This window comes from Anolis carolinensis, chromosome 2 (assembly GCF_035594765.1).
Source record: "Anolis carolinensis isolate JA03-04 chromosome 2, rAnoCar3.1.pri, whole genome shotgun sequence".
In the NCBI taxonomy this organism is placed as follows: Eukaryota; Metazoa; Chordata; class Lepidosauria; order Squamata; family Dactyloidae; genus Anolis; species Anolis carolinensis.
This window is the reverse complement of record NC_085842.1, coordinates 16,306,822-16,332,927: the sequence shown is the minus strand read 5'-3', so window position 1 is coordinate 16,332,927 and position 26,106 is coordinate 16,306,822. Positions and strand designations below refer to the sequence as shown.

General features: G+C 44.3%; 1 protein-coding gene across 1 annotated transcript; it reads left to right on the top strand.

The window, feature by feature from the left end:
• The first annotated feature begins 1,106 nt into the window (after positions 1-1,106).
• Positions 1,107-24,896, top strand: LOC103280111 (zinc finger protein 585A). Its single transcript, XM_062969270.1, has 10 exons — positions 1,107-3,010; positions 3,431-3,687; positions 4,953-5,039; positions 5,400-6,409; positions 13,148-13,325; positions 15,343-15,794; positions 15,964-16,084; positions 17,181-17,269; positions 17,456-17,576; positions 18,668-24,896. Exons 2-10 carry the CDS (start codon positions 3,651-3,653, stop codon positions 20,209-20,211), a joined length of 3,639 nt encoding a protein of 1,212 aa, XP_062825340.1. The 5' UTR covers positions 1,107-3,010; positions 3,431-3,650; the 3' UTR covers positions 20,212-24,896.
• Positions 24,897-26,106: the final 1,210 nt, after the last annotated feature.

The window sequence follows — 26,106 nt, the reverse complement described above, 5'->3', positions numbered from 1 at the left end:
CCCAGGCATGGGCCAACTTGGGCCCTCCAGGGTTTTTGGACTACAACTCCCACAATTCCTAACAGCCCGTAGGCTGTTAGGAATTGTGGGAGTTGTAGTCCAAAAACCCTGGAGGGCCCAAGTTGGCCAATAACTGATGTATCTAGTCTGAGTGCATTCAATATTAAAGTGCTTGGTCTCCGAAGGAGTTAAGGTGATAGAGGCGCCTCTTCCTAGAGAGTGCGCAGAGGGGGAGAAAGGTGCCTTTCCCAGGCCACGGCACTTCCGCTTCCGGCGAGAGGCCTTCGGGGGAAGGGGAGAGGCCTTTGCCTTCGGAGGGGATCTGGTGAGCCTGGGCCCATTGTTGTGGGATCTACTAAGCTGCCGAGGGAGGGAAGGGATGGGGTCAGAGAGAGGGAGGGGCCTCTTCCTCAGTGGATCCCAGGCAGGGCCTGCCAAAGAGGCCTGTCTCTATGGGGCCTCCATAGGGCCTTCCTCTCCCTCATTGGCTTCAATTCCGCTTTAATGTTGACATGCTGTAGGCTTTCAATTGTAATTTGTACTGTTTTTATAATGCTGTACCCTGCCTTAAGCTGTGAGGAGAGGTGGGTAACAAATTAAACAACATCATAAGAAAAAAAAAAACAGGTTGATGTGAGTTTTCCGGGTTGTTTGGCTGTGTTCCAGAAGCATTCTCTCCGGACCTTTCGCCCACATCTATGGCAGCATCCTCAGAGGTTGAGACGTCGGTTGGAAACTAGGCAGGTGGGGTTTGTATACCTGTGGAATGATGTCCAGGGTGGGAGAAAGAATTCTTGTCTGTTTGAGGCAGGTATGAATGTTAACATTGGCCAGCTTGATTAGCATTGGATGGCCTTGCAGCTTCAAAGCCCGATTGCTTCCTGCCTGGGGGAATCCTTTGTTGGGAGGTTTGATTCCCCCAGGCAGGAAGCAGCCAGGCTTTGAAGCTGCAATGCTATTCAATACTAATCAATAACATTAAAAGCATTACAATACGAAACATAATAACAACAACAACAATGCTGTGCCCTGGCTCAAGCTATGGAGAGAGAGAGAGATGGATAACAAATTATTATTATTATTATTATTATTATTTTGTTTATTTATGCCTTGCTTTTTCTCTCCATAAGGAGATTCAAAGCAGATAACATTAAAAGCATTACAGTACAGTTTAAAATAATATACAAATATTTAAGCAATATGGAAATCTGTTGTAATGTGTGTATTCTATGGAGTGTTTTTGAATGTATATGTGTTTTGATTAGTATGTGTTTTAGCAGTGTTGTAACCTGCCTTGAACCATGAGGAGTGGCAGGTAAAGGAATAAAATTATTATTATTAGTAGTAGTACTAAACATCATTACTATTAAAAAACAATCACGTTTAAATTCACAAGAACATTATAGAAAACCACAGCATCCCCCAACATGATCTCAAAAATCTTCTTTAAGAACCTGCTTGAATAAAAAGGTATTAGCAAATGAAATATAATAATAATAATGATAATGATGATAATAATAATAATAATAATGATAATGTTGTACCCCACCTCAAGCTGTTAGGAGAAATAAAACATAGTGATGATGATGATAATCACCACCCAGGAACTTCCACAGATGTATAAACCTTCCTTGCTTAGTTTCTCCATACCTCCCAACCTCTGAGGATGCCTGCCATAGATGTGGGCAAAAAGTCAGGAGAGAATACTTCTGGAAAATGGCCATACAGCCTTGAAAACACGCAACAACCTTGTGATCCTGGCCATGAAAGCCATCGACAACAAATTATAATGTTCATTTTTAGCAGATAAAAATCTGGCTTCTTCCTCCTATGATGGGTTGAGCGGGTGATTCTATTGAAACACTAGGACTTTTGTGACTCAAATACAGGTTGAATATTCCTATCTCAAGGCCCCAGATCCCACCTGATCTTTAGAACTAAGCAGGACCAGTCTTGGTTAATACTGGATGGGAGACCACCAATGAATATTTTGCCATGGAGGAATACATCTCTGAGTAGTAGTCCATGCCTTAAAACCCCTGTGAAATTCATGGGGTCAGCATAAGTCAAACAGGTGACTTGAAGGCCCTCTCATACGCTAAAGCCCTGGTTCCCAACGTAGGACAATTTGATGTTGGGTGGGGTGGAATTTGAGAATGAGTCATTAACTGTTATTTTTTATTTCTTGTGATTCTAGGGGCCTCATATACAACATATAAATATACATTGTGACATACACATTTTAACATTAAAACCAGAATGTACAGCTGGTGACACTGGAGAGAGGGAAAGCCTGGATTAAAATAGAGAGAAATGGGGAGAACATATAGCTCACCAGAGACTAATGCATGAGCATTGCAGGAGTGGAATGTTTCATTCCAAACACCCCACTGCACTTAGTATTCTTTTAAAAGTTATACATATATATATATTCCTCACCTTAGAAAATCTATAAAATTAACGGGACCACTGTCAATCCACAGGCAACCTGAAAACACAGGTACACAAAGAGAAGAGTCAATGTCATTTAGGGATCTGAGCATTGGACTCAGCTCTGGGAGACCAAGATTCAGTTCCCCACTGGGTAAGCAAGTTACACTCTCTCAGCCTTAAAGAGAGGCAAGCTTGTTGCCCCCTGTTTCAGGCTGAAACCCTAAAAGCACCAAATCCCATTTGATATTGAAAGTTAAGACAGTTCAGCCCAGGTTAGAACTTGGACAGAGGTTGGCCACTGATATGAGATGCTGAAGGCTCTGTTTTGGAGGTAGGAACTGGCCAAACTCAACTCTGAATATTCCCTTGTCTTAGAAAGCTCTGTGAAGCTCATGGGGTCACCTTATGTAAAATATCAAACATCCGGGAGTTCCCTGGGAAACATCCTTGCAGATGACTAATTCTCTCACACCAGAAGCAACTTGCAGTTTCTCAAGTCGTTCCTGACACAAGGAAAAAACCAAAACAAAAACAAAACCCTTATGTTGACAGGCGACTTGAAGGAGCACACACAGAAGTATGTATGGAAATCCAAAATGTGTAAAAAGAAAGAGAATTTGCAGCTTGAGTTTAAGAAAAGCAAACAAAGTCTTGAAAGGATAAATGTTTGTAATTTTGAGTTTGATAAAGGACCTTTTGAGAGTGAGGTGTATTATGCAAATCCAAAACTTCTTGTGTGCAGGTGGACTGTGCTCTATAGAATATTGTGATCTATATGTTTTTAGAGACTAATGTTTGTAGTGTTTGTTAATGTGTAGTGAGGAAAGCCAACTACCGGCTGAATGTGTTGGTTTTGTAAAAAACAATTCACATCTGGAGCTTTGTCTCCTAATTTGCCTTGTTTCTTCTTTTAGTGCTTAGGATCATACTTGGTGGTGATAAAGTAATATTGGAGTCAACAGAACCTCTAACAGCTGCTTTTTCTATCCCTATCTAGCCCCCTTTCCCTCATCCAGCACCCCTATTAAAACGACTTAGAATGCCATTCCTGAATTCCAAATACGTCAAATGGAGCGGATTCTGCTTGGCATGGCATGAGTGTTCTTGATTTACAAGCCGCCCATTTTTGAAGTCACCTTGGAGGAACGTTTGGGTGCTTTTCTGAAGAGAAGTCAACCTTGCTGGATCTGGACCAGAGCACTCTTCACAAGGGAATCATGGAAGAAGATGAGGATGTAATGGTGGTCCCTCTCGGTAAGTCTTCCATGTACATCATAAAGATCAATTTGAAAGTGGGAGAAGATGTTTCCTTTACTTTGACAGATGTCTCCCACTTATCCAACAGCTTAGGGACCAGAGCGCTGTCCAAAACCAGAAATCGTCAAAACGAGGAAGCCTACTCATGTTTTTGTTTCAATTTGGTTGGATTTCAGTTTGGTTTTCTTTTAATTCAGTTTCTCTTTTAAACTGGCTGAATTTATTTTTATTTGAATAAGTGACAAGAGAGTGTCCCATGCATCGAACATTCTGTGCTTTGTTTGTGTCTTCCTGCATGGAAAGTGGGGTTGGGCTGGATGGCCCTTGTGGTCTCGCCCAACTTTATGATTGGGTTGCTGTGAGTTTTTCAGTCTGTCTGGCCATGTGCTAGAAGCATTCTCTCCTGACATTTCACCCACATCTGTGGCAGGTATCCTCGGAGGCTGTGAGGTCTGTTGGAAACTAGGCAAGTGGGGTATATATATTTGTGGAATGTCCAGGGTGGGGGAAAGCTCTTGTCTGCTTGAGGCAAGTGTGAATGTTGCAATTGGCCACCTTGATTAGCATTGGCTGCTTCCTGTCTGGGGGAATCCTTTGTTGGGAAGTGTTAGCCGCCCCTGATTTTTTCCTGTCTGGAATTCCCCTGTTTTTTTTTTAGTGTTGTTCTTTATTTACTGTCCTGATTTTAGAGTTTTTAAATAATGGTAGCCAGATTGTGTTCATTTTCATGGTTTCCCCTTTTCTGTTGAAATTGTTCACCTGCTTCTTGTATATTACAATGGCTTTTCTGTGTAGTCTGATGTAGTAGTTGTTAGACTGTTTCAGCATTACATTGCAATGCAAACAATATGCTATGTCCAGGTTGGTTCATCAAGTGCTCTGCTTTGACTGACTCCTCTGGTTGAATTAGTCTGCAGTGCCTTTGATGTTCCTTGACTTGTGCCTGGGCAATGCTGCTGCATTTGGTGGTCCCTCTGTAGACTTGTCCACAGCTGCATGGTATATGGTAGACTCCTGCAGAGGTGAGAGGATCCCTCTTGTCCTTCACTGAACATAGCATTTGTTGGATTTTCTTGGTGGGTCTGTAGATCGTTGGTAGGGTATGTTTCTTCGTCAGATTCCCTATATGGTCAGTGGTTCCCTTGATGTCTGGTAAGAACACTTTTCTTCTGATGATTTCCACTTTATGATTGCATGCTTCATGTTCTGACAGAGACAGGCTCGGAACACAGAGAAAACGGGTAATTTATCTTTCCTTCCAGGTACAGATACTGACTGCCATCTTGAGCAAGAAGCAGAGTCGACTTCGCCCACAGGAGCAGAGCTGAGTCCCATCCCTCTGGATACAGGTAGGTGAAGAGCTTGACTAGCCCTGGCACACAGACCTTGCATTATCCAACTTAAAATTGGGTGGGTTTAAAAGAGAGCATACAAACAAGGAGGACATGAAATGTATCTCCTTTCCCTCCTTCTCTCCCTTTTGACTGGAAAAGAAAATGCACTGAAAAGGGAGGGGAAGAGGAGAGAGAAATATACCATATATTGCAAGCAGTGGTCTCCAGGCTCCGATGCCCGGTCTTGACCCCATTGTAAGCCGTGGGATGCTTTTTCAGCTCAAAAAAGGGCCGAAAAACTTGGCTTATCTTCAAGTATATATGGTACTTGCTTTTTCTTCTGCCATTCACGTTGAGAGTCAATTCTTTTCACAGGGGAGAAACCTGATGATGGCTTGGAAAGCGGAGAGGCCTTGGGCGATGGATTCACCATCATTACCCACCAAATTGCTTACCCGGAAGAGAAACCCTACAAGTGCGAGGAGTGTGGGAAGAGTTTCAACCAGCGGTCGCACCTCAAGAGGCACCATATTGTCCACACGGGAGAGAAGCCCTTCAAATGCCAGGAGTGTGGGAGAGCCTTCACCGAGAAGAGGAACCTCACGGCGCACCTGATGAACCACACCGGAGAGAAGCCGTACAAGTGCCAGACGTGCGGGAAGAGCTTCAGCCAGCCCTCACACCTGAAGCGCCACGAAATGATTCACTCGGGGGTGAAGCCCTTCAAATGCGAGGAGTGTGGGAAGGGCTTCTCTGAGAAGAGGGACCTCGTGGACCACCGGATGAACCACACCGGGAACAAACCCTTCAAGTGTGACAAGTGTGGGAAGAGCTTCACCCGGAAGACCATTTTCAGTTCGCACCAAACAACCCACACTGGAGAGAAACCATACAAATGCAAGGAGTGCGGAAAGGGCTTTAGCTACAGCTCCGGCCTCATTTTACACCAAGTCAAGCACACGGGGGAGAAGCCCTACAAATGCAAGGAGTGTGGCAAGAGCTTCAACAACCAGTCCAACCTCAAGCGGCACCAAACCATCCACGCCTGGGAGAATCCCTACAAGTGCCAGGAGTGCGGCAAGAGCTTCATGGAGGAGAAGAGCCTCAATGCCCACCAGATCAACCACACGGGGAACAAGCCCTACATCTGCCTGGAGTGCGGGAAGACCTTCAGCCAGAAGTCGACCCTCAACGCGCACATCCTGATCCACACCGGAGCAAAACCCTTCAAGTGCCTGGAGTGCGGGAAGAGCTTTAACCAGAGGTCCAACCTTAACAGACACCAGATGATCCACTCGGGGGAGAAATCCTATACCTGCTTTGTGTGCGGAAAGTGCTATGCGGAGAAGACCCTTCTGATTTTACACCAGAAGAAACACTCTGGGGTTTAAACGACAGAAAAGGAGATTCCACCTGAACATTGGGAAGAACTTCCTGACTGTAAGAAGAGCTGTTCAACAGTAGAGTGTGGTGGAAGCTCCTTCCTTGGAAGCTTTTAAACAGAGGCTGGATGGACATCTGTCAGGGGTGCTTTGATTGTGCTTTTCCTGCATGGCAGAAGTGGACTGATCAAGATGGCCCATGTGGTCTCTTCCAATTCTGTGATTCTAGAAGTCTCACGTGTGGAAAGCGCTTCAGATTTGGAAGACAAGCATCTATTTGGTCAAGTCTTCCGTACTTATGAATTTAACTTTTGTTGATTTGGATATTTGTGGATTTGATTCATGTGGCCATGTTCCAGCCAGAGTTGACCATAAAGTCAGACTGGTGGATTTAGAGATGCATAGAAAGATTGAGCAGGGACATGATAGCCATGTTCAAACATTATGGAAAGGATGTCATATTGAAGAGAGGGCAAGTTTCTTTTCTGCTGCTCCAGAGACCAGGACATGGAGCAATGGATTCAAGCTTCAGGAAAAGAGATCCCACCTGAACATTAGGAAGAATTTCCTGGTGGTTAGAGCTGTACAATAGTGGGACATGCTATTCTTTTGAAGTCATCTTCTGTGGAGGTTTTTTTTAACAGAGGCTGGCCATCTGTAAGGAGTGCTCTGGTTGTGTGTTCCTGCATGGCGTAATAGAGTTGGACTGGATGGCCCTTGTGGTCCTTTCCAATTACAGTAGAGTCTCGCTAATCCAATATAAACGGGCCAGCAGAACGTTGGATAAGCGAAAATGTTGGATAATAAGGAGGGATTAAGGGAAAGCCTATTGAATGTCAAATTATGTTATGATTTTACAAATTAAGCACCAAAACATCATGTTTTATAACAAATCCACAGAAAAAGCAGTTCAATACATGGTAACGTTATGTAGTAATTACTGTATTTACGAATTTAGCACCAAAACATTGCAATGTATTGAAAACATCGACTCCAAAAACACTGACTACTAAAGGGCAGACTGCGTTGGATAATACAGAACGTTGGATGAGCGAAGGTTGGATAAGCGAGACTCTACTGTATATGATACCATGAAAAAAAAGTTTATTTTAATTTGTGGATTTTCTACTTTCATGAAGGTCCCGTGCCCTTAATTCCAGGAAACAAGGAGATCCTGCAGTATATGTCATAAAGGGAAAACACAAACAACGAGTGACTGCTCCTACTTCTATATGTACTGTCTGCAGTCTAAAATAACAATTAATTTCATGGAGAAAATAATTATCCACTCACTGAACATTGCAGCATATTTTAAGTAGATCAGTTTGTATTAATGACACACATGCAATGGACATTTTTTCATTAGTTCATATGATATGGCCATGCCCTGTTCAGTCTCTTTCGTATGGAAAGTATCCTGCATCTTGTTTTATTCTACCAAACTGAAATATTTGTATGACCTTTGCGCAGTTATGATGCCTGAGAGATGTGTCGTGGTCTTGTAAGACCTTTTTGCAACAAGACTTGGTGCTTGAGGTATTCAAAATATGAATGTCCACTGTCTATAGATCATGGGTAGGCATGGTGTAGCCCTCAAGATGGGGCTGGCAATTCCCAGCATGCTTTGGCTGTGCTCCTTCGGGTTCCTGGGAGTTGTAGTTCTTCTACACTTGGAAGGATAAGGAGTTGCCACGTCTGGAGGGAGTTCTCTCTAGCAATCTCTATGTTCTCTAGTATATAGAGTCATGCTGGAGGACCTAAAAATCCCTACAGAGAACATTTTAATGAAATCTGCAGAAGTCACATTTTCAGATGTGGAAGGCTGACTGTAATCTGTACTCACCCACCTTTTGCCTTTTTTGTGAACTAACAGTTTTCCATTTTTGTTTTTCATGCTAGTTGAGTGACTTGTGTGATTTCATCTATTTCCCCACTTTTGTAATCTTTTTTAACATTACGAACCTAGTATTTTTAAAACAATGAAAATAGCTGGAACCCTATGTACTTGTTTGACGTGTGGGAAAATGTTGAATCCAAGGAGTTGGGTGAAGTCTGGCTCTGTGAACCAGTGGCAACTGGAGATGAATGTCGGAGACTTTGTCAACATGGGAGTTTCCTCTACAACAGGCATGGGTGGCCGGTGGATACTCGGGAATTGTGGGAGTTGAAGTCCAAAACACCTGGAGGGCCCAAGTTTGCCTATGCCTGCTGTACAAAGTAGAGTGTCAAAGGGTTGTTGTATGTTTTCCGGGCTGTATAGCCATGTTCTAGAAGTATACTTCTAGAACATGGCCATACAGCCCGGAAAACATAGAACAAACCTGTGATCCCGGCCATGAAAGCCTTCAACAACACAGAGTGTCAAAGTATTTGGATGAGCCCCAGAGAAGCTAGAGCAGTGGCCTTTAACTCCCAGAATTCCTACAGCTGGTAAAATGGCTGGGATTTCTGGGAGTTGTAGGCCAAAAACACCTGGGGACCCCAGGTTGGGAACCACTGAGCTAGAAACTGTGAGAGTGATATTTAGAATTGGAAGGGTTACAATCCCATTCTGCTATGCAGAAATACACAAACATTCCTGAAAGGTGCCCATCCTCATTTTGAAGACCTCCAAAGTAGGATCGTCTTACCACCCTCCAAAGAAGTTCATGCCACTGTCAAAACAGTTCTTACCATAAATAAGTTCTACCTAATATTTAGGAGGAATCTCTTGCCATTTGAATCTATTGGCTCCTGTCCCACTCTCTGGAGCAGGAGAAAACACATTTAGATCAAGTATTTCGGGTGGCTGTCATGTCACTTCTCAGTCTTGGAATCAAAGTTGGAAGAGACCACAAGGGCCATCCAGTCCAACCCCCTGCCAAGCTAGATATGCCCATTTCCCATAGATTTCCAGACCATTGGCACTTTGGTTGCTCTTCTCTGGTCATGTTTCCGCTTGTCCATATCCTTCCTGAATTGTGATGAGAACCAGATGCAAGTGTATCCTAGTTGGGGTCTCAACAAAGCACAATAAACAAGTACTACATTTGAAGTCTGGTTTACCATGAAATATGAGGAATTGTGCCTCATTCTTCCCACTTAATTAAGGTTTGGGAAGGTTTTAATCAATGTGTGTTGTTCTCTTCTCACCCAGATTTAATCAAGAAGGGCAGGCCCAGAAGAAGATGACAGGCGCAGGATTGACCTGAAAGTTTCATAGCAAGGATTCAGTTAAATTCAAGTCCCAGTTCAGCCCTCTAAACCAGGGTTGGCAACTGGAAGGCTGGGATCTGCACACACGTGTATATGTATGTGTCAGTATATATATAGACACACATACTTGCAGTTGGTCTCCACATTTGTGGCTTTGATATAATGTAATGCAAATGAACCTATCTCCTGCTAAGGGTTGTTTGGGGGCATTTCAGAATAAAATGGTGGGGAGGTGAAAAAATGCTTTATGATTCCAGAGAGACCATGGACCCTTCCACAAGAGTGGAAATGCCCACCTTCACAAATAGGATTGGGATGATGATGATGATGATAATCATAATAACAGTCATGCACATCCTCTAGAGTTTTGAGACATTTGAGAGCCCAGGAATGTGATAATTGGATGATAAAAAATGGTCCTGAGGATGACCTATGGACTATTTATTTATTTACAGTATTTATATTCCGCCCTTCTCACCCCGAGGGGGACTCAGGGCGGATCACATTATACACACATAGGGCAAACATTCAATGCCCATAAACACATCAAACAGAGACAGACGCAGAGGCAATTTAACCTTCTCCTGAGGGGATGTTCGATTCTGGCCACAGGGGGGAGCAGCTGCTTCATCATCCACTATGACGGCACTTCCTCATTCCAGGTCGTAAATTAGTTAAACTTGCCTCCCCACTTTTTTTTATAAGTGGTACCTCATTTCCTACTTGATAGATGCAACTATCATTCGGATTGCTAGTTCAGCAACGAGCAGGGGCTATTTTTTATTTTTAATTGACGGGTGCTCACCCCGCCACGGCTGGCCTCGAACTCATGACCTCAAGGTCAGAGTGATTTATTGCAGCTGCTCAACAGCCTGCACCACAGCCCGGCCCCTGTGCCAAAGCCTGGCCGACTACCCTGATTTGAAGACAACGGCCAATATCCTACATCAAGGGTTTCTACAGTTCGTCCGCGATCCTTCCTCCCTGGTGGCTCTTGATTCCTAATAGAGGTCCCTGGTGCTGTTTCTAAGCGGAAAAGGAAAAACAATTCAGACAACGAGTGGTCTCCACTCACAGGGGGGAAGAAATAGGATTGCATTCACAGATTTTTTTAATTGTGTCAGAAGCGACTGAAGAACATATTGCAAGTTGCTTCTGGTGTGAGAGAATTGGCAGTCTACAGAGATGTTGCCCAGTGGACTCTGATGTGTTACCATCCTGCTAGGAGGCTTCGCTCATGTCCCCACAAACTAGAGCTGACAGACGGGAGCTCACCCCGTCTCGCAGATTCAAACCTTCAGGTCACCAATTGTGCCACCACAGCTCTCATTCACAGATGTGCACACATTCTGTTTTTCCTTCCCATAGGAGCCCATTTGAGATGCATCTTGTTGATTGTATCCCCTTTTCCCTTTCATTCAGCAGTGGTTTCACCTGAGTCTTTACTCCCATCTACACTGACCATTCAATACAGTTCAAAGCTAGCATCAAACTGTCAGACAGGCAACAAACTCCCACAAAAGTACATACCGTGTTTCCCCGAAAATAAGACAGTGTCTTATATTAATTTTTGCTCCCAAAGATGCTCTAGGTCTTATTTTCAGGGGATGTCTTATTTTTCCATGAAGAAGAATTCACATTTATTGTTGAACAAAAAATTGAACATTTATTATATACTGTACAGTAGTTGTCATCACAAACCAGCATAACCAGACAAACTGTGAATCCTATCAAGAATTCCTTGTTACTACCATTATTTCCATGTACAACACTTTATGTTATGTACATTTACCGATCTTGCATGCTCTGGTGTTCTATTTGGCGGGCATGCTTCCAAACAAAAACTTTGCTAGGTCTTACTTTTGGGGGAGGCCTTATATTTAGCAATTCAGCAAAACCTCTACTAGGTCTTATTTTCTGGGGATGTCTTATTTTAGAGGAAATGGTATACTATACCATAGGCAATACCATGATAGGCTGTTCGGAAACGTGGGAGTTGAAGTCCAAAACACCTAGAGGGCTGAAGTTTGCCCATGCCTGACCTAAGCAATAAATTTCTGTCACACCCAAAAAGAAACAACACACCAGATGCCGCCCTATATCATTTAGACCAGCATTTCCCAAACTGGGTGCCAAGCTACTTTGGACATCAAATCCCAGAAGCCCCAGCCAGCTTGACCAACAATCAAGGATTCTGGGAAGCAAATGTTTGGAGAACCAATGTTTGGAGAGCACTGATCTAGATGAATGTGTCTTCTGAACTAGGAGAAGGATTGCTGTGTTTCTATAAATGCTGTTGGACTGTAACTCCCAGCATTCCTCACCATTGGTTCTCCTGGTTAGGACCATTCTTCCATGGCAAAAGATTTGATCTTGGTGTCCTTTGTAACTCTAGGAATAAATCCCCTTTAGTCCATACAAGACGGTGTAATGAAATCCTTAGTGCTTTCAGAAAAAAACATCACCTCTTTTTTCAAAGGAACGGTTGAGATGCGGAAATGGGATGGCAATGAATAAAAAGCATTTTAAGGAATTAACATTTACTGGACTTTTTTGTTGATGATCGGTATAATTTTTTATGCCTTTACTCAGAAATTGTTCTGATTGAGCCCAGAAAGGGCTATAATCTGAGAGAAACAAGAACAGGATTGCTGCATCGGATTCCCAAAGAGAAGAATGAATTGGGACATTGGAAATGTTAAAAAAATGTAAGGAGGGATTAAGGAAAAGCCTATTAATCATCGAATTAGGTTATGATTTTACAAATTAAGCACCAAAACATCATGTTATACAACAAATTTGACAGAAAAAGTAGTTCAATACACAGTAATGTTATGTAGTAATTACTGTATTTACGAATTTAGACCCAAAAATTGAAAACATTGACTACAAAAGCATTGATTACTAAAAGGCAGAATCCAGAACATTGGATAAGCGAATGTTAGATAGGGTTGTTCTATGTCTTTCGGGCTGTATGGCCATGTTCCAGAAGCATTCTCTCCTGACGTTTCGCCCACATCTATGGCAGGCATCCTCAGAGGTTGTGAGGCATGGATAAACTAGGTAAGTATGGGTAAACTAGGTAAACTATCCATACCTCACAACCTCTGAGGATGCCTGCCACAGATGTGGGCGAAACGTCAGGAGAGAATGCTTCTGGAACATGGCCACACAGCCCGAAAGACATACAACAACCCTGTGATCCCGGCCATGAAAGCCTTCGACAACGAATGTTAGATAAGTGAGACTCTACTGTATATATCAGACTATAAGAATAAAATACAATACAGGAAATCCGTTTTTCCTTCTGAGGGGCCCTAAAAGCGGGACCCAGAAAAAGCAGGGATGACCTCCCGGACTTCCACTCCCAGAAGCCTCCGCCGCTGTGTCCAACGGCAAAGCATGCCGGGAGTGGAAGTCCAGAACGTCCAAGCGGGGAGAAACGAACGAACCAGCGAGTCGGTGCTTTCCTAGAGCAGAGTTGGCGGAAGCGGAAGTGGGGGGAAAAACCTTCCTGTCATAGGGGGGCTACCTTCCTGAGGAGAGAAAGAGAAGGCGAGCAGGAAGGAGGCGGAGGAGGACGAGGCCTATATTCTTCCTATCCTTTGTGAAGCCTCTGTGGAAGCAGGAGGCCTCTGTGTCCTTAGCCGGGAGATTGGGGCGGCCGTTGTCCCCCCATATTGTGCCTTTGGGCCCTCTTCCAAAGGACTGAGAGGAAAGGTGGGTGAGGGAAGGCCTTGAAGGGCCCTTAAAGGAAGCCAGGCCAGACTGGAGGGGGACAATGGGCAGGGTTCAGAAGGCCTTTATATTGTGATGCGGCGGCAAGAAAAGCCAAGGGGATTTTGTCCTGCATAAATAGGAGTCTAGTGTCTAGATCCACTGGAAAGTGTCCAGAGGAGGGCGACTAAAATGATCAAGGGTCTGAAGAACAAGCCCTATGAGGAGCGGCTTAAAGAGCTGGGCATGCAAAAGAGAAGGCGGAGAGGAGACATGATAGCTATGTATAAATATGTGAGGGGAGGTCATAGGGAGGAGGGAGCAAGATTGTTTTCTGCTGCCCTGGAGACTAGGACATGGAAAAATGGCTTCAAACCACAGGAAGGGAGATTCCACCTGAACATTAGGAAGAACTTTCTCACCATGAGAGCAGTGGAACTCTCTGCCGTGGAGTGTGGTGGAGGCTCCTTCTTTAGACGCTTTTAAGCAGAGGTTGGATGGCCATCTTTCGGGGATGCTTGGAATGCGATTTTCCTGCTTCTTAGCAGGGGGTTGGACTGGATGGCCTGTGAGGTTTCTTCTATGATCCATGGGCCTCCCTCCTTGAATGTAGACCTCCTTAAGAGTCTCTTTTTCATCATGGAGATGAAGCATATGTATGCTTGCCCACAATGTCCTGCTTCATGTACAGAGGAGGAGTTGTTTAAAGATATGGACAATGCGGTTGCTATTGCCCGCTTTTGGTCTAAAACTATTTAGTTGCTTGTGATTTCCTTTTTTTATCATTTTAAAATGTATTTGTTATGCAATGCTTTTGACACAAAATAAATAAATCATGGAGAGAAGGGACCATCCTTTGAGCCTAGCCTGGGCCTTTCAGGGCCATTCAACACCTTGAGCAATGACTTGGGTGAAGGTTTAGAGAAGCCATGGACCAAGTTGGGTCCTCCAGATGTTTTAGACATCAACTCGCCTTGAGTCCCCTCAAGTGAGAAAGGCGAAGTAAAAATGTTGTAAATAAATAAACTCCCACCATTCCTAACAGCCTCAGGCCCCTTCCTTTTCCCCTTCATCCACTTAAGCGTACCACCGTAGTCTCACTTCCTGCATTTTCTTGCTAATCACTTTTATCCCTAGTGTTGTCGAAGGCATTCATGGCCCGAATCACAGGATTGACATGTGTTTTCCGGGCTGTATGGCCATGTTCCAGAAGTATTCTCTCCTGACGTTACGCCTACATCTATGGCAGGCATCCTCAGAGGTTGTGAGGTATATGGAGAAAGCAAGGAAGGTTAATATATCTGTGGAAGGTCCAGGATGGGAGAAGAACTCTTGTCAATATACCTCACCACCCTCCAAGGTCATTTACCTGGCTCCCGCCCTCAGTTTTAGACTTAGGCTCACCCAAAGTCTGAAATGACTTGAAGGCACACAACAACAACAATCCTAATAACTTGACTATCTCATTGGCCAGAAGCAGACCCACATTTCCCATTGAAATCCTGATAGGTTTATGATGGTTAAAATTGTTTTTATTTTTAATTATTGTATTGTTCTTTTGTTGTTGTTGTTGTTGTTGTTGTTGTTGTTGTTTTGCACTACAAATAAGGCATGTGCACTGTGCAAAGGAATTTGTTCATTTTTTTTTCAAATGATAATTCAGCCCCTCAGCAGTCTGAAGGATTGTGGACCGGCCCTCAGCTTTAAAAGTTTGAGGACCACTGGTATATATGGTAATCAGAGTTGGATAGTCTTATCTTAAATTACAGTTTTATGTAAATATTCAAAAACATTTAACCTACCAATGCCTCAATTAATGTAATTTTAATAGTATCTATTTTTATTTTTGAAATTTACCAGTAGCTGCTGCATTTCCCACCCTCGTCTTATATTCAAGTCAATACGTTTTTCCAGGGTTTTTTTGTGGTAAAATTAGATGCCTTGGCTTATGTTCGGGTTGACTTATGTACAAGTATATACGATACCTTCAATTACTCAATTCATCCCTTTGTGTGCTTTGACAGGACCTGCCCGGAAAAAAGAGAACTCCCTTCAGGTTAAGAGATCCAAGATGGACAGGCGTGAATCAGCCGGATTAAGTACCAGGAAAAAGCTCCATGCTGCACATGCTAGGAGGTTCTGGGGGAAAGCAGCGCAGAGAACCCAGGAGGAGGACGCCGCCAGCACCGGAGTTCATGGCTTACATTTCAGGCAGTTCCGCTATCAGGTGGCCGATGGGCCCCGGGAGGTTTGCAGCCAACTCCATGCTCTCTGCCATCGGTGGCTGAAGCCAGAGCGACACTCCAAGGCTGAGATGCTGGACTTGGTGATCCTGGAACAGTTCCTAGCCGTCCTTCCTCCAGAGATGGAGAATTGGGTGAGAGAATGTGGGGCACAGACCAGCTCCCAGGCGGTGGCTTTGGCTGAAGGATTCCTCCTGAGTGAGGAAGAGGAGAGGAAGGAGAAAAGGCAGCAGGTGAGAGCAGCTTCTCTTGGCTATTTCAAAAAATGCTGTGCTCTAAAACTATTTTCTCCATTTGTCTATTTTTGCTCTGGGCAGAGTCAGTGATGAACAGGCATTGTTGGGTAAATTTATTTTCTTAGTCCCTTCCCTGCTCTGATTCTGCTTGCTCTTTATCATGTAGGCCTGCCTTGCAGAAAGGGGTGCTGAATTCTCTAAGACCCAGACGTCTCTACCAGACTCCAGGCAGAGGCTGCAGCCTTTGCAGATCAAAGAAGAAAGTGATGAAGGACTTGTCTCACCGAGTAAGGATTCATAGGACACATTCACATTGGTGTCCTCCCCTTATATCACCCCGTAACAGCTCTTGTTATTTGCCTTCAAGTTGACTCATGTTACAGCAAGAGTTTATTTGAAAAGATGTATTCAGGAAAGGTTTCCTGATATCCTCGAGTCACATCATCTGACTTTGAGAGAATGTGGCTTGCACAGTGTGGTCCAGTGAGTTTCTGTGACTAAGCAGGAATTCAAACTCTGCTCTTTCAGATTCCTAGTCATATGTGCAGCCCTTGGGTGAAAATTGGGGTCTGGACCTCACACAGCTGCTGAATCCGGGCCTAAAGGATATGCAGGGTTTTTTTGATAAATTAGTATAGTGGAATGTGACTTCACCATTGCACAAATAAAGTGAAATAGTTTTTAATGTATGGGGTTTTTTTTAATGTGACACTTCCGTTGCTCCTCTCCCCACCCACAAAATAATGTGCCATCTACTAAAGTTTGGTTCCAGGACTCTTTGTAGATGACAAAATCCATGGATGCTCAAATTCCATTATATGCAGTGGTGTAGTAAAATGATGTCCCTTATATAAAATGGCAAAATCAAGGTTTGCTTTTTGGAATATATATAGCTGTGAATGGTTGAATCTGTGAGTGCAGAATCAATGGATTAGGAGGGCTGACTGTATAAATGGGTTATTATATACGACTTGAGTTGTGCTGAATCACCTAGAGATTTCCTGGACACAACACTTTTCTAGGCATTTTAAGGTCTTCCAATGGAATTCTGTGGTTAGCTTTAGGCAAAGGTTCTTAGAATCATAGATTTGGAAAAGACCACAAGGATCATTTAGTCCAACCCCATTCTGCTGTGGAAGAAAACAGAATCAAAGCGCCCCCCAACAGGTGGCCATCTAGCCTTTGTTTAAAAACTTCTGGAGAAGGAGACTCAGTTGACTGTAGAATTCTTCTGTGGGACCTAGACATTCCTGAAGAGGTCTTTTCTCTGGTTTAAAAAATGTGGTGTCTTATTTTCATTTTACCCAGTTTTGTGGGATGTCCTGTGCTCCGAATACCAGGGAATGTGAAGGGCTGACTGTATGTTTCCCTTCTTCCTTGCAGGAGGTAGATCGAGAATGGCAGCAGCATCTACCCGCGCGCCTCTTCTCTATTGCGATGGAAAGGAAACCACTTCTGGGCAGCTTGATCAGGTAGGGGCAGGATCACTGGTCAGCTAGGTAGGAGATTGTCTGGATTCCAGTGTTGTCCACAGTCCCTCCCTAGGCCTCAATAATCTCTTTTGCTTGTGTCGTTTTTTCAAAAGAGATGCTTCCAAAATCCTGAATCCTCCACTCCTGATTTCTTCCAGGAGTAAGAAGGTGTTTTCTGCTTTCCAGGTGACCTTTGAGGAGGTGGCTGTGGATTTCACTGATGGAGAGTGGGCCCTGCTGAGTCCGAGGCAAAGGGCTCTGCATGCAGAGATCATGGAGGAGAACTTGGAGCTGGTGGCCTCTCTTGGTAAGGCAGCTTCTTGTGCCTCACTCAGGCATGGGCAAACTGTTAGGAGTTGTGGGAGTTGAAGTCCAAAATGCCTGGAGGGAGGGACGAAGTTTGCCCATGCCTGGCTTAGATAATCATCGGGTTTGAATGTTGCTGGTGACCCTCTTGCCCTTCACCTCACATCTTGGGAGAGCTCTGTATTCTTCCTCCCAAGGACATCCGAGCAGAACACACAGGGTCATTCTGTTTTGCTATTCAACCACAGGGCTTCAAAGTTTTCCTTTTGAGGGACTGCAAGTCTTGGAATCCCACTGTCAGGTTTTCTAGCCATCGTAAGCATTTGCTTCAAAAAAAAGTCTTATTAACTTTCAAATAGGACTTTTTTGTTAATAAACAGCAGGATCCACTTACTCATGACAGTCTTTGTCACAACTGAAGATCTCTACAAATCCATCCTTCTAAAAGGCCTTGCATGCTTAACTGTTCATAAATTCATCAATCACACCCTTAGAAAGGTCCAATATCCCAGTGACATCTAAACCTAAGCATCAACAGGCGTTTATTGCTTCCTCCTTTCCCCAATTTCCCTTTGATTGTCCTAGCCAAAATCTTCTATAAGCTTTTAGTATGAACACAACAATTGTATGCCTTACGTTGACATTCATTGGCTTGAGGCCTCCACAAATGAACCCCTGGCCAAATGGAAGACATAACACTAATTCCCAGTAAACCCAATCAATTGAGCTGGTTTAATCTACAGGAAGAGCCTTTATCCCCCCCCCCCCCAAAAAAATCTTTCATTTACAGCAAGAATGATCAGGGATAGCTATTTGTAAGAATTGGAGTGGCAATATAGACGATTCAGAGAACTTTGAATGGTCATATCCTCTTTATTAACCCCACCTATATATCTGTATTTACTTTTGAAACTATCCTTAAAATAGCCTCATTTTTCCCTGGGGTTCATCTTCAAACAAAGTATTGTATGGTGGGCTCCAGAAGAGCTTACAGGGCCTCATCTGGACCACTGTTTATTTGCTATGTCAGATTTGGGGTTTCCCTTTTCTCCGTGGGCCCTTGCCAATTCTGTTGTCTGTTTTCTTTCCTAGGAGGTGAATGGCAAGTGATTGAGAATGAGGCCGAACCAGGCAGGATGTTGTGGGAAAAGTTCTGGGTCGAAGGGTGGACAGGAAAGCCAGAAGTGAAAGAGCAGTGGGCAGACGAGCCCCCCGTCCCTTTCATTGGAGACATGTGGGAAATCCCGTCCCAAGACAAAATGGACCAGTGGACGGATTGGAGGCAGTGCCTTCTGTGCGGGGAAACCTTCACGTGTAAATCCAGCCTCATGGCTCACTGGGAGAGGCATACTGGAGAGAGGCCCTACAAATGCTCAGAGTGCGGGAAGAGCTTCAGCTCTAGCAAGTATCTCAGCTCCCATCAAAGAATCCATACAGGGGAGAAGCCCTACAAATGCCTGGAGTGTGGCGAGAGCTTCTGTTGGCCCAATTCTCTCACTTTGCACCAGATGAATCATACGGGGAAGAAGCCCTACAAATGCTTGGAGTGCGGGAAAAGCTTTAGCCGGCGGGGCAGCCTCAACTGCCACCGGAGGATTCACACGGGAGAGAAGCCGTACATGTGCCTGGAGTGTGGGAAGACCTTCATCCACAGCACCAGCCTCACATACCACCAACGCCATCACGCGGGGCTGAAACCCTACAAGTGCTTGCAGTGCGGGAGGCGGTTCAGCCATCGGACGAGCCTCAGTTACCACCTCCAGCACCACATGGGCGAGAAGCCCTACAAGTGCCTGGAGTGCGGAAAGAGCTTCAGCACCAGGCAGTATCTCACCTGCCATCAGAGAATCCACACCGGGGAGAAACCCTACAAATGCTTGCAGTGCGGGAAGATGTTTATGCATAACACCAGCCTCAACTACCACCAGCGCCTCCACACCAGGGAGGAACGGTTCAAGTGCTTGGAGTGCGGGAAGTGCTTCAATTCCAAGCAATGCCTCACCTGTCACAAGAGGATCCACGCCAAGGAGGACCCCTTCAAGTGCTTGGAGTGCGGGAAGAGCTTCAGCCGGCGCACCAGCCTTGCCTCACACCAGCTGATGCACCTGGGAGAGAAGCCCTACAAATGCCTGGAGTGTGGGAAGGGCTTCACTACCAGCAAGTACATCCTTTCCCATCAGAGGATCCACACGGGAGAGAAACCGTTCACCTGCACCGAGTGCGGGAAGAGCTTCTGCTGGGCGAATTCCTTAGCTCTGCATCAAATCATCCACACTGGAGAGAAACCATACAAGTGCTTGCAGTGTGGAAAGACCTTCAGCAGGAGCACCAGCCTTAATTCTCACCAGAGGATCCACACGGGTGAGAAACCCTACAAATGCTTGGAGTGCGGCAAGAATTTCAGCACCAGCCGCTACCTCGCTTGCCATCAACGGATCCACATAGCCGAAAAGGGCTTCAAGTGCACGGAGTGCGGGAAGAGCTTCAGCACCAGCCGCTACCTCACTTGCCACCAGAGGATCCACACGGGAGAGAAGCCGTTCCAGTGCTTGGAGTGCGGGAAGAGCTTCTGTTGGGCCAATTCCCTTCATTTGCACCAGAGAAACCACACAGGAGAGAAGCCATTGAAAGCCTAGGCGTGTCAAAGGAAAGGACCTTCTCATCAAAGAATGTACACAGAGGAGAAACCATAGTAAGAGTTGTAAAAAAGAGCTTGGCTCTGGACAAAGACCTCATTAGATAAGTGAGACAAATTGAAAAACACACACATATGTATTATTGCTGCACGAGAACCAGGAAAGATCTTGACCTAGGGGGAAACCACAGCAATGCCACAAGAGATTCATTTCAAGTTCAAATCTCCCTTGGCATTAATAAAGAAAAACTCACATGAGGGGGAGGCCTTGAAGTGGTTGTAGGTGTTCGCAAAGAATGTCTGTCAGAGCCTCAATGAGTGACAAAGATTCCACAGAGGAGACACTATGTTTGTGCATTGAACGTTGAAGGAGTTTTGTGCAGAATGTAGCTTTGGAGCCAATGGGGATCAAGAAGCTATTTAAGATGAAGGTCGTAAGGGTCCACCATTTCAATGACGTAAACATAGTTCAGCTTGCTTTGGGCAGAGTTGCACTTCCTTTAGGTGTCAAGTGTGCAACTTGGAGACTTGCTAGATCCAGCCCTGTCCCTGGTGAAATACATAGCAATGGTAACATCTAGAAGTATCTTGAACTGTTTCTGGCGTCAACGTCCTTTCATTGCACAACAAACTTGGCCTTTGTAGCTCATGCCCAAGTCCCATGCAGACTAGATTATTGCAGTATATACTCTACGTAGGACCCCCTCTGAGGACATTTTGGACGCTGCCGTTGGCTGTGCTATTGACTGCTCCAGCCAGATTAGAGGTTGTAATTTGAATTATGTCGTCGCTTTGGCCGCCTATTTGATTTTAGCTGAAAGCGTAGATCTAGGCCTTTAATACCATGAACAGTCAGTATTGTATAATGAATGACTTCTAACACCATAAGTGTGCCAAACTCTTCAGATCCCCTTCATATTTGGAGGGGTAGCTGGAGATGGTGGTGCCAAAAATAATGGCAAGCCCAACGGAAGCAAGTTAACCCAACTTCGTCTCTTCTCATGTTTTCAGAAGTGGTGGGCGTCTTTTCAATGGTCTTTTTATTGGTGTCAATGTTCTCATTGGCACAGTTTTCTGCCTATCCTGACTGCTGCTCTATGCTATATTCTTGTGGTTGTACAGTGTCGTGTCTTCTTTTTAATTCTTTATTATCTTGTTAGTCCCTTTGATGTCGTAAAACTGTGGAAGCTGGGATGATGAAAACGAATGGAACTTTGTTGTCTTGCTACAGTGCAATCCTATACATACCTACTCGAGAGTTGGAGACTTCCTAAGGTTTAACCTCTAGTTGTTCCTGGACTGCCCTTCCCATCACCCCTAACCAATATTGCCAGTAGTGAGCAGATCATAGGAGTTGTAGTTCAGGAACATCTGGAGAAGGTTCTCTTCCAGGGTTCCCTGGAACTCTGGGGGTTCTGCTAGAAGTTACTAGGATTTCTGTAAGACATGGTGATTGTCAAAAAATTACTTTTGAACTGTAAATATGATTTTTTTAATGCAGGAGTTTCTTGAGATTCAGAATTATTTCACTTCCTCCTGTGTTCCATATGTCAAACCTCCCAATTTTAGCACCCTTGGAGTAGGAATTTTTTTACATTTTAAAAATGATAGCGAATAGGGAGTTACAACATTCCCTGCCTGTGTTTCATAGATTTGATCCAAATGAGAAGAGCATTCATAAGGGAAATAGCTTGAAGCTGCTGGGAAGTAATTTAGAAGAAAAAGGACTGGACCTTGGTTGCAAGGACAAGAAAAATAAGGATGCTGGTCCCAAGTGGAATGTATTCTCCATTCCTTTCCTCTCACAGCCTAAAGTAGACACTTCTTTCTCTTTTGAGTTGCTTCCCTCTCACCCAGACAAGCCAGTAAGCATATATATCAGTCATGGGCAAACTTTAGCCTTCCTGGTGTTTGGACTCCAATTCCCACAATTCCTAACAGCCAGTAGGTTAGGAATTGTAGGAGTTGGGAGTCCAAAACACCCGGAGGGCCGAAGTTTGCCCATGACTGATATATATAGTCAGCCTTCAACATTTACTGGAGCTGGGAGAACAGGGCCCCCACGAAAGTAAGAAAATGTGAATTAGAATAATAGAAAAATAGAGTTGGAAGAGATCACATGGGCCATCTAGTTCAACCCCCTGTCATGCAGGAAAAATACAATTAAAGCACCCCAGACACATGGTCACCCAGCCTCTGTTTAAAAGTGTCCAAGGAAGGAGATATTTAAACTTAGGGATCATGTCTCCTCTCAACCTTCTCTTCTGCAGGCTAAACATACCCAGATCCACCTAACAGTAGCATTGCCTAGCCCACATTTGACTAGTTTGCTTGCAAGAAGGTCATGTGGTACCTTGTCAAAGGCCTTGCTGAAATCAAGATATGCTATATCCACAGCATTCCCTGCATCTACCAAGCTTGTAACTCTATTTAAAAAGAGATAAGATTAGTATGGCATGAAGTATTTTTGAGAAATTCATGTTGACTTTTAGTAATCACAGCATTCTTTTCTACGTGGTTGGAGACCACCTCCTTGATCTTCACCAGAATCCCTGGTTTTGATGTCAGCTTGGCTGGACAGTAATTGCTCCATTTTTCTCGAAGATAGGGACAACATTTGCCTTCCTCCAGTCTGCTTGGACTTCTCAAAGATTGTTGCCAGTGGTTCTGAAATGACTTCTGTTAGTTCCTTGGATGTAGTTCATCTGCCTCTGGAGATTTTAATTTAGAGTAGCCAGCTATTCCTTTGACAACTACTTTTCCTGTTTACTACTACTTTACCTAATTAACAAAACACTATTTTTTCAGCATGAGAGAACACATCCCAAGTATTCTCTAAGCACTCCAGAACAACTCTGTGGTTAAATTCCACCAGACATTGGTCATAGAATCACACTGGAGGATCTACAAACTCCTAGAGAAGTATGCTCTCTTGAATTTCAAGTGCAGTGGAGAACCTAGAAAATCCTAGAGAGAGAATATATTTGAATAATCAGATCCACAAAATGGGAGCTTCACAGCTGATTTTAAGGAGGTTTTAAATGGGAAATATTAGAGCAGGCCGCTTTGGGGGGATAAGTGGACACATTACATCCTTGGTAGACTTTTGAAGGCCACACACACACAACAATTTACAGATCTCTACCATAGGAAATTGGCTGCAAATGATCTCTAGGGAATTTGGGGGATCTTGCCATGTTTGTGGACACATCCCAGGTCCATTTGAGATATAGGGAAGCTTTTAAAACAAATGTTTATTGGAAGTCACTCTTGCTGAGGTTTTTAAAGCCTCTCTTTAGCTTAAAATTGCTTTGGAAGGGCCCACAAAATACGCTGAAAATGCCCCATGCCTGTGGGGCAAAAATCAAGTTGACCACAGTGGTCAAGCAAAATAATCGTGTGGGACTGCACTAAACATACAGTCCACATTTCCCCCACCCCTGGGCATACGAATTGTGCCTGTGCAAGAGATACACATTCCCATATGTCAGATTGACCCATGCCTACAATTGCAGCTGTGGTATGTCTTTGATGTATAGTTCAACAGGACTTTCTTCCAGGTAATGGTATCTAGGATTGCACTGTAGATGTGGAGCTACGAAAATGTTTTTTTTCTTTTTATGCTGCTTCTCTGACAGCTGTATCTTAACCTCCAGAAGTGCAGAGAAAGTGTTCCGTGGGTCTTTAAGAGACAAAACACCTGGAGGAAGGGCCAAAGTTGACCTATGCCTGAGTTAGATGCATGATGTCATATTCCAGGACCTTCAGAATAACCCCAGGATCTATTGAAGGCTTTCCTGGCTGGAATCACTGGGTTGCTTCGTGCTGAAGAGCCAGCATTGTCCGTAGACACCTCCAAGGCCATGTGGCCTTTGGCATGACTGTATGGAGCGCTGTTACCTGCCTGCCGGAGCGATACCTATTGATCCTTGAACTGCTAGGTTGACAGAAGCTGGGGCTAACAGCGGGAGCTCACCCCCGCTCCCCAGCTTTGAAGCGCTGACCTTTCTGTCAGCATGTTCAGCAGCCCAGCGGTTTTACCTGTAAGGATGTCACTTTTTATCACGGGGGTGAACATCATCAGGAGGTATATGACAAATTTTCTGCCTTGGGAACTTTCCGGGGATCTCATAGGCCACCAACAAAGCCCAAGAACAAATAAACGAAAAATAGAAATGACTAGAAATTGGCTTCTAGTTTTGGAAAACTGGCATTTCTTGTTTCAAAACGGGTCCTGTGTTTGTTTGAAGGGTAAACTTTCACTGCTGGAGCTTCTGGGATTTTACCTTTTGAAGTAGGGGCAAAAAAGGGAAGTCGGGACAGATCAAGGCTTGGAAAAAGACACTCCGTAGGTCCCACCTGATTAGCAGGGGTATTCACATTGATTTTTGCTAAAGAGCAAGGATCTCAGAAAGGGAACACTCTATCTCCAGAAGGAATATTAGTGCCGCCTTGCCATGGCCTTGTTGGTGCTAACACTGTCCTGTAGCATTTAGAAAATGAAGGACTGAAATGGAACAGAGTGAGGATGAAGTCCTTGCTGAGCCAAGAAACTTGCCAGTCTTTTTTCCGTTTTTAATCTGTATGTGTCTTCTGTATTTGTTTTAACTTTGTACACCGCCTAGAGTCCCAGTTGTGGGGAAAAGGCGGGATATACATGAATAAAATAATAACAAATCAATAATACTAGGTGACCTCCCGCCAGTGTGCCGATTTGTTATAATTCAGAAGACAAAGTGTGGAGATGGAAAGCCTATTGCTTGTTCAGTCCCAGTTTGAAAACCAGTATTCCCAGACCCCGTCAGGAAGAAAAAGAAGAAATCATGGACTCTTTTCTCCCTGTAGCACGATATACCGAAATGTTGTAGAGGAAATGGTTTTGCTCACACAAACACATGCTTTTTGTTTCACAATTTGATTTCTGTGCAAAAGAATGTGTCCAGAGGAGGGTGACTAAAATGATCATGGGTCTGGAGAAGAAGCATTATGAGGAGCGGCTGAAAGAGCTGGGCATGTTTAGCCTGCAGAAGAGAAGGCTGAGAGGAAACGTGAGGAGGGCCATGGATCAAGAGGTGAGGAAAAGTCATAGGGAGGAGGGAGCAAGCTTGTTTTCTGCTGCCCTGGAGACTAGGACACGATGGAACAATTGCTTCAAACTACAGGAAAGAAAGGAGATTCCACCTGAACATGTGGTAGAACTTCCTCACTGTGAGAGCTGTTCAGCAGTGGAACTCTCTGCCCAGGAGTGTGGTGGAGGCTCCTTCTTTGAGGGCTTTTAAGCAGAGGCTGGTTGGCCATCTGTCGGGGGTGCTTTGAATGTGATTTTCTTGCTTCTTGGCAAAATGGGGTTGGACTGGATGGCCTGTGAGGTCTCTTCCAACTCTAGGATTCTATGATTCTATTCCTTTTGTGGAAATCTGCCTGTCAGGTTTGTTTGAGTGCAGCCTAAGGAAGTGACGGACAGCAGATTTGGATTTCAGCACTTTACTATTTGCACAGTAGTGGTGACAGTGTCAGCTTATGCTGAGAAAGGAACTGCCACACAAACACCCTGCTGGGATGGACTTCTAGTTATAGCATTGTACAAGCATGCGCAGAAGGCTATCTAGCAATCGAATGTTACTGATAAATGCAATCCTTAGAGATGTGCAGTTACCTTCAACTCATAAATCATTAAACATCCAATCAGGTAAACATCCATAGTTGCCTCCAACTTACATTAATAATTCAATCAGGTGAAACGTCCACAATCCACATCATGTAAGTATTATCTAGTAAGCCAAATGTCATAGCTGTTTGCATAAGCTGTTTCAACGGGGTCTGTATAACCTAGGCCTGTGGTTTTGTCCTAGTTGGCTCGGTTAAGCAAATATCAAACAGAAATGTTCTGTCAACA

Coding starts and splice junctions, on each gene's coding strand:
- LOC103280111 (XM_062969270.1), top strand. CDS start 3,651: ATGGAAGAAGATGAGGATGTAATGGTGGTCCCTCTCG. Junction 13,326..15,342: donor AGGACTGAGAGGAAAGGTGG/GTGAGGGAAGGC, acceptor GTGCTTTGACAG/GACCTGCCCGGAAAAAAGAG. Junction 16,085..17,180: donor TGAAGGACTTGTCTCACCGA/GTAAGGATTCAT, acceptor TCTTCCTTGCAG/GAGGTAGATCGAGAATGGCA.